Raw genomic sequence first — 14,816 nt, 5'->3', positions numbered from 1 at the left:
ATGATTTTTGGGAGAGTCTAAAACCCACACAGAGGATGTTTGTTTCCAACCCGCTTGTGAAGATTATCAGAGATTGCAAAGAAAGGAATATATGATAACAACAAGAAGATGAAGAAAGTAATAAAGAGACTATCTGGACAGAACTGGATAGAATTGTCTAATTAAAGCAGCAATATAAGTGATGCTTGGACCCCCGTTTGGAGCTTGAAGTATGGATACCCCCAGCAAAATTTAAAAATCTGGCTGTATAATTTGGAACTAATGTGATTTGGAAATAATGTGATTTGATTGGCCTGTTAATAAAAATTATTTTTAAAAAAAAGAATTGGAAAACGCAAGAAGTGCCAACATTGGAGGAATGGCAGATGAAGATGATGGACTTTTGGGAGCTAGCCGACCTGACCGGAAGAGTCCGCGACCAGAAGTAGGAGGAGTACCAGGAAGGATGGATGAAATTTAAAGAATATTTAGCTAAATATGCTAAGATAATTTAAATAGAAATACTTGCAAATACCAGATTGGCTTAGGAGTTAAATATGTGATTCTATATAATAACATGTTTAAAGTTTATATGAAAAGTAAGAAAGAAGTTAATTGACTAAGTAAATTTTATGAGAAATTAGTTTTGGAAAACTGCTACAATGATATACATTGAAACTCAGCTAGGGGGATTTGAGGAAGTCACCTAACAATGTTAATACAGTGGTGCCTCGCAAGACGAAATTAATTCGTTCCGCAAGTTTTTTCGTCTTGCGAGTTTTTCGTCTTGTGAAGCACGGTTTCCCATAGGAATGCATTGAAAATCAATCAATGCGTTCCTATGGAAACCGCCTTCAGACCAGGTCCGGGGACAGTCTGTCCCCCGACCTCTTCTGAAGGCTGGGGGGGGGACAAGGGCTTTTTCCCCCACCGCCAGCCTTCAGAAGGCTGTTCTGAAGGCTGGCGGTGGGAAGAAAAGCCCTTCTCCCCACCTCCCGCCCCGCAAGCTCCGGGGACAGGAGGGCTTTGCTATCAACCGCCAGCATTTTAAAAGCCCCCGGGACAGCGGATTTTAAAATGCTGGCGGGCGGCTGTCCCGGGAAGGCAGGCGGGGGGGGGAGCAAAGACTTTCGCCCCCCGCCGGCCTTTAGAAGAGGTCCAGGACCTCTTCTGAAGGCCGGCGGAGGGCGAAAGTCTTTGCTCCCCCCCGCCTGCCTTCAAAAGCCGTTGGGATAGCGGAGAAACGCGCTGCGCTTCTCCACTATCCCGGGAAGGCAGGCGGGGGGGGGGAGCAAAGACTTTCGCCCCCCGCCGGCCTTCAGAAGAGGTCCAGGCGGTGGGCGAAAGTCTTTGCTCCTGACGGCCAGCATTTTAAAAGCGGTCCGGGATAGCGGGAAAGCGCAGCACAATTCCCTGCTGTCTCGGACCGCTTTTAAAATGCTGGCGGTGGGGAGCAAAGTCTTTCGGCCCCCCGCCGGCCTTCCTGGACCTCTTCTGAAGGCCGGAGGGGGGCGAAAGGCTTTGCTCCCCACCGCCAGCATTTAAAAGAGGTCCCCGGAGATTCTTCTTGCCAAGCAAGCCCATAGGGAAATTCGTCTTGCGGAAAGACTCAAAAATGGAAAACTCTTTCGTCTTGCGAGTTTTTCGTTTTGCGAGGCGTTCGTCTTGCGGGGCACCACTGTAATAGTGGAATAATTACAGTTAGGATTTATGTTTGTTTGTTTATAAATTTGGAAAATCAATAAAAAAAATTGAAAAAAATATTTTTTTGGGGGGAAAATGTAGTATTAGGAATTGAGTTTTCTGCAATTCAAGGGAATAAAGATGACATCTGATACATATATAATTTATTTTTATTTAAATTCTGACTAAGGTATAACACCACAGATTTCCAATGAAGTGGGAGTATTTGTAGCTAGGAAGGTGGAACAAACCACTGATGTTGCTCCAGTGGCACTTCTTAAATCGGATCGGACACAAATTCATGCCCACCGGATAAAAAAAAAATTGAGCAATGCATTGGTAGCTTTTCCTAATGATCGTCAAGCCAGCATAAGACCTCCTGAACTGCATAAGGATTATAGGTAATATTGAAAAAGTGATAATGATTTATAACTGTCAGAGCTGGTTCAGATGCAGGTCAGTAAAAAGACGCAGAATTAAGCAGTGTAGTTAATTCATTATTTAAGAAAATGGCATATAGCTTAGCAATACCTCCCAACAGGATTTGCCCCTATAGGGCAGTTGCCAGGACTGATGGTCCCTGCCCTTTACTGCCTCTAGGTTTCATTTTCTGCTGAATGTTTCCCAAGCAGCTTCAGACTACCTTGGGGAACCTGTAATCTTACTCGCCCCACCCTACACATTCCCTGCGTGTTTGTGGAGTCAACAGAGGGACCCCCCCATCTTCTTCTGTCTCTGAGTCTGAGCTGCTCCCTGTCACAGGCTCCCTTTGCTCACTAAAGCCTGTTGCCTCTTCAACATTCAAGCATTCCTCTCCCCAGTCTCTCTCTGACCTCTCCTCAGTGTCTCACTGTCACCACCACCAATCACTGTGCTCCAAGCCTTCCTCCTTTGGGGCTCCCCTTAGTGGTTCCCCAGCTGGTTCCTCCCACCCCTCCTCATCATCTAGCCAGTCCCTAACAATAACAATAATTAAAATATCACCTTGAAGGCGACATCAAAGACTGCCCACCTTATAGCACAACAGGTTTTTGCTTGTGCAACAGGACAGCCCTTTCCTCTCTTCCCACATGCCACTCTCCAAGTGCCCTCAGATCTGTTCCAGATAGCCGCCCTAACTGCCCAGGCCAGATTATTTTAGTCAGTGGGAAGAGGAGAGGAAGGGGGAAGATTCATTGCATGAATGGAAATCTCTTGTGACATTGGGTGCTATTTTAAATATTTTATTTTGTAGCCTTTAATGTTTGTCCCTGTGAATTAAATATATAGTGAACCTGAATCCAAGTGCAAGTGATTACTGTTTGTGTTGAAATATATTTTGCTAATATTGGATTGGCTCCAGAGTGATGGTTGTGCAAACAAAAGGGTTTCTGTTCAGGGGAGAAAGGGGCAATATTCTCTCTGAAACCCATCCCACCGCTGCTACTGCATGCTGCTCCAGAAAGGCCCCCAATTCTTGGGAGCAGCTTTTGAAGAGGCCCAGTAGGAGGGGGAATCTGCAAAGATAGCTTACTTGCCTCCTACCTCCAATACAGAGTGGACCTCTGGGCTCAACCCACAATTTCCCTTTTTTATATCAAATTGCAACAGTTCTATGTTAGGATTGTCTTGGCAAGGTCATATGCTAGTAATGATCAGTGGAATAATGGACGTATGAATAGCACATTTATATAGCAAAAGTGGAATTGTTTTCAGAATCCAGCGCACATTTAAATGGCTCTTGCTCTAATGAGGCTGCATTTCTTTTCACACATTTAGGACTGTTTTCACAAAGGTTGCCAGATACAGTTATGTGGATCCAGAGTTTTCTTACACGTTATTTGAAGAAATGGAAAAGCAAGTGAATAAGGATTACTATGCAAGCTATCTTCAGAGTTTAAGACAGCATCGTTTGCATAAAAAAGCTGCTCGGTAAACATTGTTTCCAAATAAACTGCCAAAATGCTCAATCATTTTCCAGATTTATAGCGCTATAATTTTATTATTCGTTTTTATAAAAAGCTACAAATCCTAGTATGAATAATGTATAGGAAATGTGACTTAAAGGTTGAGAATAATTCTACGTACCTGAATGGGTTTGAGAACAATGAATCCCACGTGAGTGACATTTAGAAATTCAGATTGCAGTCCCTGGTGATCAGCTGCTTCCTCCAGCGTCAGCTAATTTTGTCTTGTCATGTGTGGTTACTTTTCCTCCCTCCTTTCCTCCACAAACTGCATTGGACTCTGAGATCTATCTATCTATCCCAAGTAATATGAGGAAGGCATGTTTGAAATATATGCACTGTGACAGGCTTTATAATTAAAAGGTAACTTGGTGTAGGTTAGTATTCAATATAAGGGCTTGCATTTCTCTCTAGTGAATCCAGTTAATCAAAATAGGTACTCAAAATGTTGTAACTTTTCGCAGTGTGTTTACTTCATAGCTGAATGTCGCTTCTTCTCCATACTTCCAACTCATAGGATCTTTAAATCACTTAATAATCCTGTGGATATTGGGTTAAAACCAGCATCAGGCTTGAAATCTCCAAGGGTTAAAATTTTACAGGAGGAGAAATTGGAGGAAGAGGTTGCTTGTGTAAGGAGTAGCTTATTAACTAGTCAACAGTTAGCAGAAATGGAATCTAAAACTTCAGCCAGAGAGGTAAGCTAAATATGTTTGAAGATGATCTTGCTTACTTACAGCTTCTCAAAATATTATGTAGCCTCATCCCATCCATGTTTCCTCACCAGTCCTGCTAATTTCAGTGTGATTGCTACCAGAAAAGTGTGCCTAGGATTCCACTCTCAGAGCTGCAGCCTCTTTCCCCCCTATGACACAGTGCAGTTGTATAGTGTTGTACTAGTTGTACAAGTGTATACAATTTGTGTAGGGTCTGTGATAATGAATGTTGAACCATGAAACACCCTGCTTTTCCAGGCTCCCTTGGTGCATATTGTGAACTTCTTTTTGAAATGTTGGTCGATAAACAGTGCCCAACATCTCATGCACGTGAGTGTTGCCTTCTGCCTTCCTGTTTGCCTGGAAATGAGCTGTCAGCCTACAGAATATGTTTCCTCTCATAAACTTGCCCTCCTGCTTATTTGCTTACCCAGATTCTATGGACTGTGTTCAATACATCTGAACAAAAGCCTAAAACATTCAGATAATATTAGCTATATTAGATATTATGTGGTTATTCTGTTGGCCATTTTTACAGGTGGGTGATGGGCTTAACCCTGTACCAATTTCGCCACAAGAGATTGAAGACTGTAGTTTAATTTTGACGCCGAAGCAGCTTCATCAAATATTCATTGGTAAGGTTTCTCCTTCCTTTAGACACAACAAGGGACAAAAATCATGTATTGGTTTAAAAATAGTGACTGTAAAGAAAGGCTATACCATGCCATTTTAATATATTTTATGTTTGTGTGTATAGATAGAGAGCTAGAATTACAACTATATTAGTGTTGAATTGTTTTTATAAGGATTGTTTCCCCTATATTTTTAGCTGTTCTTGTTTTTATCTGTCGGCTGCCATGAGTCCATGTCAAGGGAAAAGTTGGGGTATAAATAAATATATGGTAATAGTATTAATTAATTAATTAACTAATTATAAATTCTGATCCTAATTCTTCACAATAGAAAAAAAGCCATTTTTAAAAATTCTGCAGCCACATCTCCTTTCCATTCTTTTTCAGGCCCCTCTACCATTGACTTTGGAGAGGTTTGCGTGTGTTCTACATCAACCAGAAAAATGCATCTGGTGAATAATCTCCCAGTCCATATCTGGGTACAAGTAGGAATTGAGAGTGAGGAACTGCAACAGACCAGCCCTTTGTCTCACGTCATTCCACCTTTTACGAAGACTTATATTCCAGTTGTGTTTGAGAACAAGAAATTGGGAAACTTTCGAAAGTAAAACTTTTGGACTTTTTTGGGGGGGGGGATAACTTTTTGAGTAAAGCACTCTGAGGGAGGAAAGGGTTCTTATGCATTTTGTCTTTTTTATAAATAATATTTTTTTATTTTTAAATTTAACAAAGAAAAGGAAGGGGGGAGGTACGACTGTGAATTGAAAAGCAAGCTGCTATTTGCACAATTATTTTATACATGTTGCCTTGACAAAATGGCATGACTTGTTTTTAAAGACAGGAACCAAATAAAGTTCTGTGTTGATATCACTATCGGAGCCGCAACTAGGTGATCTTGCACCCCTGGCAGAACCATCCAGATTGCACCCCCTAGCCATGGATAAATTAGCTCTTCTTTCCACCTCTCCTCCAACCTCCCTCCACCTATTCAATTCACCCTCTATTTAAAACCATTTCTTATGAGGCAATAATTGATATTTATATTTGTGGACATATTTTTAGCTGATTTTGTACCCCCCAATTGCCTGTGCCCCTGGCAGGGGTCCACCTCGCCACTCCCTAGGTATGGCCCTGGTCATACACACATGCACACACACACATATGTATGTATATGTATATGTGTATATAACATTTAGGCGTCAATCCTATGCACACTTAAAAGCATTTGCATTGGATTTTATTTAAAAGAACTTTCCCTTGATCCAAACACCTTTTAAGTAATGCAAGTTTTAAAATAGATTACTATTTCTGATTTCACCCCCTGGAAAGGGGTCTTATAATTTACAAAGCCCAGTTTTTTAAGATGCTCCAGTATTTGGTCACAAGCATATACTTTTGTTAAGTATTTTAAAATATATTTGAATTAACATGTTTTTATGATCGCCTTCATTACATGTTTCATTTTAATATCATACATGCAATCTCTTCTGCATTACAGGTCTTTCGTGTATTCAGTAAACCAGCATCACACTGGACATGTGTTAGTGGTAGCATTAGTAGTACCTGTTGCTTTGGAAATGTCTACAAGGGAACTGACTTTAAATCCTGCCTTTAGCTACTTAGCAGAAACTGGATTTAGAACAACAGTGACACTATACAATCGTAGAAACTGCCCTGCAAAATTCACGTGGAAGCCTGTAATTACAGATGAAGGAATGGCATTTTCCATATGCCCAGAGCAAGGTAGAGTATATTATAGGACTATTTCAAGCAGTGATAAAATAAAGTAACCTGTGATGGGCATATGCTGCAATCTGATATTTAAAGTGTTGAAGGAGGGCTAGGGGAAGCCCTCTGTCACATTGGCCACTGTTCCGCAAAAGGAAAGTCTATATGGAAGTGAATAGGTCTATTGTTCAAAATTTGGAGGCAGATATGTTTGCAGGTATTTAAGGTACTCTTTTATTTATTTCTCTTACCACATTTTCTTTTTCCCCAAAGGGCTGCATACACGGTTCTCCCACTGCCCATTTTATTCTTGCAGCAACCCAGTGAAATAGGCTAGACTGAGAGGTGGTCCTAATAGAGTTGTAGTGTTGGAAGGGACCACAAGAGTCTTCTAGTCCCACCCCTTGCAATGCAGGAATCTTTTGCCCAGCGTGGAGCTTGAACCCACAACGCTACCATTAGGAGTCTTGTGCTCTACCAGCTAAGTCTACCCAGGTCTTCCATATTGTGGTCTGACACTAACTACATGGGTCAGTTACTAACCTGACAAACTGTTCGAAATTAGGGCTGCCACTTGCTTAATGACATCTTAGTTGACTAACCAGTCATAATTATTGTGCTGCCTTTCAGTATATTTTTTGAGCCATGACCACGTAGCTAAGATTGCGGTCCAGCATCATATAGCTTGTGTTGCTAAGCAGAATAATATGAATACCCAACCTTTTTAATTGTCTCCACCTCCCCCCCCCCCCAAGGTAATCAAAGGCTTTTAAGTAACAGGAAAGGTGAGAACTGCATTCCACAGAAAGCAGCCAATGAAACAGAAAGGCTTGTTACTCTCTGTCTGTGGCTAGCAGTCACCTAATAAAAATGGCAGAGGGTTTTTTTTTTGTTCTTCTTCATTTACCTAACCTAGCAGAGTTGCCTAAGTCTTTGAAATACAACAGGTTGGCTTTGGAGCATTGCCCGATTAATTCAAATCCTATTTTTAATCAATGTGGAATAGTTTGACAAGTTAAGTTTTTCGTACGCTATGCCAGTTTTTGTGGTTTTGAAGCCCAGACTCTATAATAGTATTTCTTAACAATGTCTATTCACATTGAGCAGGATTTAAGCTAAGTTTTCCAATTACCTGTCACCCTCCATAATCTTTACATTTTTAGCAGCTGTAATATATTCATTTTCTTTATTAATTTAGGTGTTGTAGATGCCTGTCAAGATCTAGAGTGTGAAGTAGCTTGGCACCCAAGTTTCTCTGCTCCAACAAGAGGAGAATTTGATTTGTGTGTGCATCAGGGGAAAACCCTAAAACTAAAATGCTTGGCAAAGGTAACATTGTAATCTTTTACTATATGGCTAGTACTTTTTCCATGTGGCCTGTGACTCCTTATGATTCTGGAGAAGGGCTGTAGCTCAGTGGTACACCCCATACTTTGCAATTCGGAGGTCCCAGGTGAGAACTCTGATGTCTCCAGGTGGGCTGGGAAAGACTCCTCCCTCCCTGAAACTTTGAGCAGTCCTGCCTGTCAGCATTGACAATTCTGAGCTGGATGGAGCTAATGCTTTGACTTGGTGTAAGGCAGCTTCCTAACTCTGGTTCAAAATGACAACTTTAAATAAGTAAAATGAAATCTGTACTGCAGCAGAATTAACTACGGAATGTTAAAATAAAACCGTACTGCAGGTGTGCCAAGGTACCATTCTCAATGAGAGAAACAGTGGATTTTTTCCTGGATTTTTTTTAAAAAAAATCTAACATCCGTTTACTTAAAAACTATTGTCTATTTTTATTCATGCTTGCATTCTAGCTTCTATGAAGTAATGGGAATCTGAATGTGTGCTGGAACAAGTGCACTGATGGTAATGCATTATTATTATTATTTGGTTTTCTTTCTCGATATTAGCTTGGCACCACCAGTGTTCAGTTTAAGGAACAAAGGATCACCTTTAATCATGCTCCTCTGCATTTGACTACCTGCAAGACAGCCATTCTCCAAAATGTAGGACATAACCATGCATACTTTCAGGTGAGGCGTACCCAGCATTGTGCATATTGTTGTGTGTTCTTGCCTTCATACCCCAAAGCTACAGTGCTGGAGTGCTCACAAATGGTATTTTAGGCCACTCTCCCACATTGTATGAGATAGGCATTCAGAACCCGTTTATTCCAGAAGTCATTTTATCATTGTTCCTCTTGTTTAACTGAATCATTTGGTTTGTGCCTATTTTAATACTTCTGTGGTTTGGTTGTGAGATATATTTATTGTTAGTATATTTTATTCTTGGTAAACTGCTTTGAAATTTTTATCAGGGAGGCTGGAAATAGATGTGAGAATATATTTGCAGAGAAACCTAAAATTTTAAACACATGTTTTTCTTGGCAGGTCATTGATGCCAATCCTCTTCCTGGAATGATTATATCTCCCTTTCAGGGTGTAGTACCTGTTGGAGGCCACACTGAAATCAACATCTATTTCCGACCAAATGCATTAATGAAATTTGATAGCAGAGTGGAGGTATTAACATATTGAATAGCTATTTAAAAACATTTGCCTGGCTTTTAAAAAATAATCGTATTTTGATATGCAAGTACTTTTTTTTGGATAATGCCTGTGAAGCCTAAGATTGCATTGATTGGCTGAGCTTCTGTGATGCAATGAAACAGTAATCCAGATTATATCTGCCGATGACATAAAACGACCAATAATAGAATCCTCAGCTTCTGTGAGGATGATTAAAGGGATGGTTTGCCTTGAAAAATAATAATCTCAAAATAGGATCAGGAAAAGCATGGGTTGACTGAAGATTAGAAAGTTGAGTGGGAGAAGGTCTCAAAAGGCAACCAGTCCGGAGGGTGACCGATGAAAGGTGGCAAAGTAGGAACTGAACTGAAAATTAAAATGGTGGATATCAGGAAACCATGCTGGGAGACCCCAGCTAGTGAAATCCTTCTCGGACAATGAGACCCCAGAGATAGGAATTATGTGATGTTCCATGACTTGACTTGAATCAAGCCGTCTAATCCTCTAGGGAGGGAGAGGAAGCATCACCTGAGCTCAGTTGTTCCAGGCAGGCTTCCTACACCAGGGAGAGGCGATGCAATGTAAGAGCATATGGTTCCACTGCCCTCTCCTCATATTTTAATCATGGTTAAAGGGAACAGAAGTGTTCTATTTGCACTGTTCTCTAAGGGGATGGCTTTTAAAAACTACCATGCTTTTCTAACTCAAAACCAGAATGTAATGAGATTGGGGTTGGGCTAAATAGGTTTTTAGAGTTGCTCCCGAACTCCAGTTGTAAAGACAAGCTTAGCCCTGACAGCACTGTTTGTTGGGATAATGGCCTTTGCATAACTAGATGTTATGGCCAAGTCCTAGTGATTTGTTTGCTTATTCCAGACCAAATACATACTTCACTCTTTCCCACTATGCTGTCTTCCATATTCTCAATTTGTAAACATCAATTTGTAACATCAATTTGTAAACATAAAAAACCCATTCTGACAAATTTAGCTGCAGCAATGGCTTCACTATTTGATATCTTAGCTTGCAATTGTTTGTACACCTGAACTACATCACAATATCGTCAGTTGCATTTTAGAAAACAGTTTTTGAAATGCTTTGTCTTAGTACAATTGAGCATGGAAGTTCCACATTAGAAAGATTGCTTTGCAAGGGTGATATACTGGCAAAATATGTTACTGTCTTATCTTTTTTCCTATTAATTAGATAGCTGTCCGGCATGCAAAATATTTGGAACTTAGGATTGGTGGATCTGTAGATGTTCCTGACATATATATCAGTATGGTAAATATGTGACATTCTTCACTGAACTTACTTTATATGTATTAGATACACAGAATTGGATTTTGTGTATCTGTTTTGTACAAGTAAACTAAAAAGGTAAAGGTACCCCTGACCGTTAGGTCCAGTCGCGGATGACTGTGGGGTTGCTCGCTCATCTTGCTCTATAGACCACGAGAGCCGGCGTTTGTCCACAGTAAACTAGGTAAACTAAGTAGGTAAACTAATCAGTAAACTAGGGCACCATCAATGAAAAAGGCACTTTTTTCTGTCCTCATTTTATGGGGCGATTTAAGCATGGGCTTAAATGTGTTTAACATAGGCTGGATTATGCTTTTATGTAGGTGTTTGGAAGCTGAAAACAAAGAATAGTTTAGCTGTGTGTTTATGCTAAAACATTGTACTGCTTACAAAAATATCTACAGATGCTGGCAAACTTTTCCAAACTTCGGTGGTGAAAACCTTCTCCAAAGGAGATGGAAACCTTTTAAGCCCCCAATTCTTCTACAATTCAGATCAAAATTTAAACCAGAGAATAATTTGGAGGCTTCTCCTCTCTCCCAAAACGTTCCCCAGCGCTTAACAAAGCCAACCCCCTCCTCCCCTCCCACCTCCCGGAGGCGTATCCTCGACATGAGTGCTCATCCCTCCAAGGACTGGGCTCTTCCTTGGGGGCAAAGTGCCATGGCATAGGTCCAGAGGCCGTGTAATCTAGTTTTTACTCTGACAAGACAAAATTAATTTAAATAAACTAAACTAAATGTTTCATTTCTGTCCAGCCTTTGTTCCACTTGATACAGCATTCTCAGGTGGTCTGCCATCTAGGTGCTAACTCAGACCTGCTTGGTGTCAGTGAGCTTGCTACATTATAAGGGACAGCTACCTTAGTTTGTAAACCAGTTAAGTAAGGCTGTTTCCCAAGATTCCCTTTTGATGACATAAAGCTATTTTAAATAAAGCAGAACGTATTTTAGCAGTAACATTGGCTTAAATAGCTTAAATGGTCCATGTATACATCTTGATGCTGATATTGTCACTTTGTTTAAAACTGCTGGGAATGTGAGGCAATGAATGGAATAATAAACTACTGTCATGCGTTCTGTATTAAATAGTGGGCTACTCAGCTTGATGTTGCTTCTTCAATATGGCTTTTAGCAGATTTAGCCCCTTACCTTCATCCTAGGGTCTTTCTAGTGCTTGTTATTTCTTCTTTTTAAAGGACTCATTTTGCTTTCCTGGGGTTTATGTTGGCTCTACCCAAGAAATTCCATTCCTTATTGAGAACAAAGGAAAAACAAGGGCCAAGGTGACTGTGGATTTATCCAAACATGAAGACTTTGAGCTACGTTTTTCTTTGCAGACAGGTATTTATTTGTTTGTTTTAGAACTATAATAAGTTGGGAAAAGTTGTCTGGGCAAAAGAAGAAAAGGCTTAAGCACACTAAAAATCTTCCTTTTAAAGCAAGGAAATATTGTGTAGTTGCTGCATGAATAAAAAAAGGAAAAAACGCTTCTCTAATGCTCTACAGTGGTACCTCAGGTTATCAACTTAAGTCATTCCAGAGGTCTGTTCTTAAGCTGAAACCATTCTCAACCTGAGGTGCACTTTTGCTAATGGGGCTTCCTGCTGCATGTGCACACCTCTGGTGCGCAACTTCCGCTCACATCCTGGGGCAAAGTTTGCTTCCAGGAGCACCTACTTCTGGGTTAGCGGAGCTCGTTACCTGAAGCGTTCGCAAGGAGGACAGTATGTAACCAGAGGTATTACTGTATAAAAAGGTAAAGGGACCCCTGACCATTAGGTTCAGTCTGGGGTTGTGGTGCTCATCTCGCTTTACTGGCTGAGGGAGCTGGCGTACAGCTTCTGGGTTATGTGGCCAGCATGACTAATCCACTTCCGGTGAACCAAGCAGCGCACGGAAACGCCATTTACCTTCCCGCCGGAGTGGTACCTATTTATCTACTTGTACTTTGACGTGCTTTCGAACTGCTAGATTGGCAGGAGTAGGGGTTGAGCAACGGGAGCTCACCCCGCCACGGGGATTCAAACCACCAACCTTCTGATCGGCAAGCCCTAGGCTCTTGGTTTGTATAGAAATATATAAACATAAATCCAGTGAGTTAGTAAAGTTCTTCTTAAAGCTTTTCACATGAGAATCCATGCCAGTAGTCCTCCCCATGCACTTCTGAGCACCAGGAAAAGAATTCAGGATTTTCCAATGAGTAAGTTGTAAAAAATATGCCTAACAAATTCTAGCTGCAGTCATTAGATTTGTGCAATACATGGGAGAAAATGCAGTGGTGTGTTAAAGCACAATGGACAGGTTTAAGAGATGGGTGCACATTCCCCTAGGAATTGTTAGGGATTCTTATCCAGTCCTGAATCTACTGGAGTATTTCTTCCTAAAATAAAAAAAATGTAAGGCTGTTATCATTCAGCCTGTCATTGAAGGGTTTGTAGTGCTGTATCAGAGTCCTGGCTTTGCATGAAATCATGGTGGGGCAGAGGAGCATAAAAGAAAGCAGGTTGCACAGCATCAGTGGCCTTAGCTAGAAGAGGACGCTGAGAGAGGAAAGTGGTGGGAGAGGTCTCAATAGATTGGGAAGGGAGGGTGGTTGTTTTTTCTTTTTAACAGCGAGAAATAGCAGAGATGGAAGCTAACACAGAAGAGCTGTTCCCAACTCCCTTCTTGCTGTACTGAAACATTGTTTTAAACTGTCACTTTTTTCTTCAGTGTCTTCTCCCTTTTTTCTGTCTCTGCTTGCTCTACTCAGACCTCTGCTATTCTTTAAAACTACAATTTTCCTCTCACTGGCAGCCTCTGTTTGCTCTGCTCAACAATCTGATGTTGTTTAAAACTGCAGTGCCTATTCATCCCTGCTGGCTTTACTCAAACCTGTGCGGTTGTTTAAAACCACTATTTTCCTCTCTCTATCCCTCACTTATAATCATATGTCTCCCTCTTCCTTTCCTCAGCTGCCTTATGAGAGAGAGAAAAAGGATGCAGAGCTCTCAGATATTCCATAGTAGTTTCACACAATGTATTTATTTCCCTAGTACTCTGTGTTGTCTTCAGTATGAAGTTCCAGATTCAGTATAACAATTTAGGACAGACATTTTATTAAAAAGCAAGCCCCCATATATGTACAGAATCCACAAACTGAACTGAACCTTCTCTAATTGAACAAGTGAACTGACAGGTTTGCTCTTGTGGTGTAGTGGTTAAGAGCGGTAGTCTCGTAATCTGGGGAACCGGGTTCGCGTCTCCGCTCCTCCACATGCAGCTGCTGGGTGATCTTGGGCCAGTCACACTTCTTTGAAGTCTCCCAGCCCCACTCACCTCAGAGTGTTTGTTGTGGGGAGAAAGGGAAAGGAGATTGTTAGCTGCTTTGAGACTCCTTAAAGGGAGTGAAAGGTGGGATATCAAACCCAAACTCCTCCTCCTCCTCCTCCTCCTCCTCTTAAGTCTATTCACCTTAAAGGTACAGTAACATATTTCACCCCAGTGTGCGTAGAAAGAGGGCTTCAAAATAGGAGGGAGGCAGCAATATGGGTGGCGTGTGTGCAAGGGGCGCTTCTACCAACTCCTTTACCAGTGCTTAATGCTGGGTCCACCCATAAAGTTGACTTTTGCAGCCATTTTTGTTTCTGTTATGGAAGTCAAACCATTTTATTGATGCCACGAGTCGCATGGAGACACCTCAGGCTTGCTGGATGAAATTAAGGGATGGGAAGAGCTAAAGGGAGGCTGATGGAGTCTTGGAAGGAACTTAGCAGGCTGGAATGGGCTCCATTTGGGCCCCGTGAGAGTTGTCTGTGGAGGATATGGAAGCTGGATCCTAGGGAGGGACCCAGCATGCTATCACTGAGCAATCCTCACCCATCTCGCCCAAAGTCCTGGATCTGCCTCCTGCACCACTGAATCCTCCACTTCTGCTAGTTTCTGCTATGGAAGAGGTGCCAGATGTCATCTGGCTCCGAGCCAGCACTATCTCCACCTCTGTTTCCCAGGACACCGTGGCTCTGGCTCATCCTACTAGGAGGAGTTCCCCATTTGCTTGCCCAGTCCAAAGTTGCACCCTGTTTGCTACACTTAACATGCCTGCCCCACTCCTTTACAATGGGAGTGCAAGCTTGCCTAGCCATTCCATGTACCTTCTGTGCCTTTGACCTTTGGGTTCTTGCAGAAATCATATTCTGAATTTGAGTTCTTCATCCGGTGAGAGCCAGGACAATATGGTGAATTGTTTGGTTTGATCTCCCCTTCAGTACTTTTCTAAACGGGGAGTCAGCACATGCCCCACGACATAGTGGAACCAGGGTACTTA

The 14,816-nt window shown here is 41.6% G+C and overlaps 1 protein-coding gene across 1 annotated transcript in view; it reads left to right on the top strand.

The window, feature by feature from the left end:
- Positions 1-14,816, top strand: part of CFAP47 (cilia and flagella associated protein 47) — a 185,418-nt gene that overhangs the window by 14,806 nt on the left and 155,796 nt on the right. The window contains exons 10-20 of the mRNA XM_083734113.1: positions 1,853-2,063; positions 3,421-3,573; positions 4,126-4,306; positions 4,863-4,959; positions 5,344-5,560; positions 6,455-6,699; positions 7,883-8,013; positions 8,589-8,711; positions 9,069-9,200; positions 10,413-10,490; positions 11,707-11,851. Coding sequence (XP_083590239.1) covers positions 1,853-2,063; positions 3,421-3,573; positions 4,126-4,306; positions 4,863-4,959; positions 5,344-5,560; positions 6,455-6,699; positions 7,883-8,013; positions 8,589-8,711; positions 9,069-9,200; positions 10,413-10,490; positions 11,707-11,851 — 1,713 coding nt within the window. The remainder of the gene's footprint in view (positions 1-1,852; positions 2,064-3,420; positions 3,574-4,125; positions 4,307-4,862; positions 4,960-5,343; positions 5,561-6,454; positions 6,700-7,882; positions 8,014-8,588; positions 8,712-9,068; positions 9,201-10,412; positions 10,491-11,706; positions 11,852-14,816) is intronic.

This window comes from Podarcis gaigeae (assembly GCF_964106915.1).
Source record: "Podarcis gaigeae genome assembly, chromosome: 4".
In the NCBI taxonomy this organism is placed as follows: Eukaryota; Metazoa; Chordata; class Lepidosauria; order Squamata; family Lacertidae; genus Podarcis; species Podarcis gaigeae.
The sequence above is the reverse complement of the archived record's forward strand: the minus strand, read 5'-3'. Positions and strand labels throughout refer to the sequence as shown.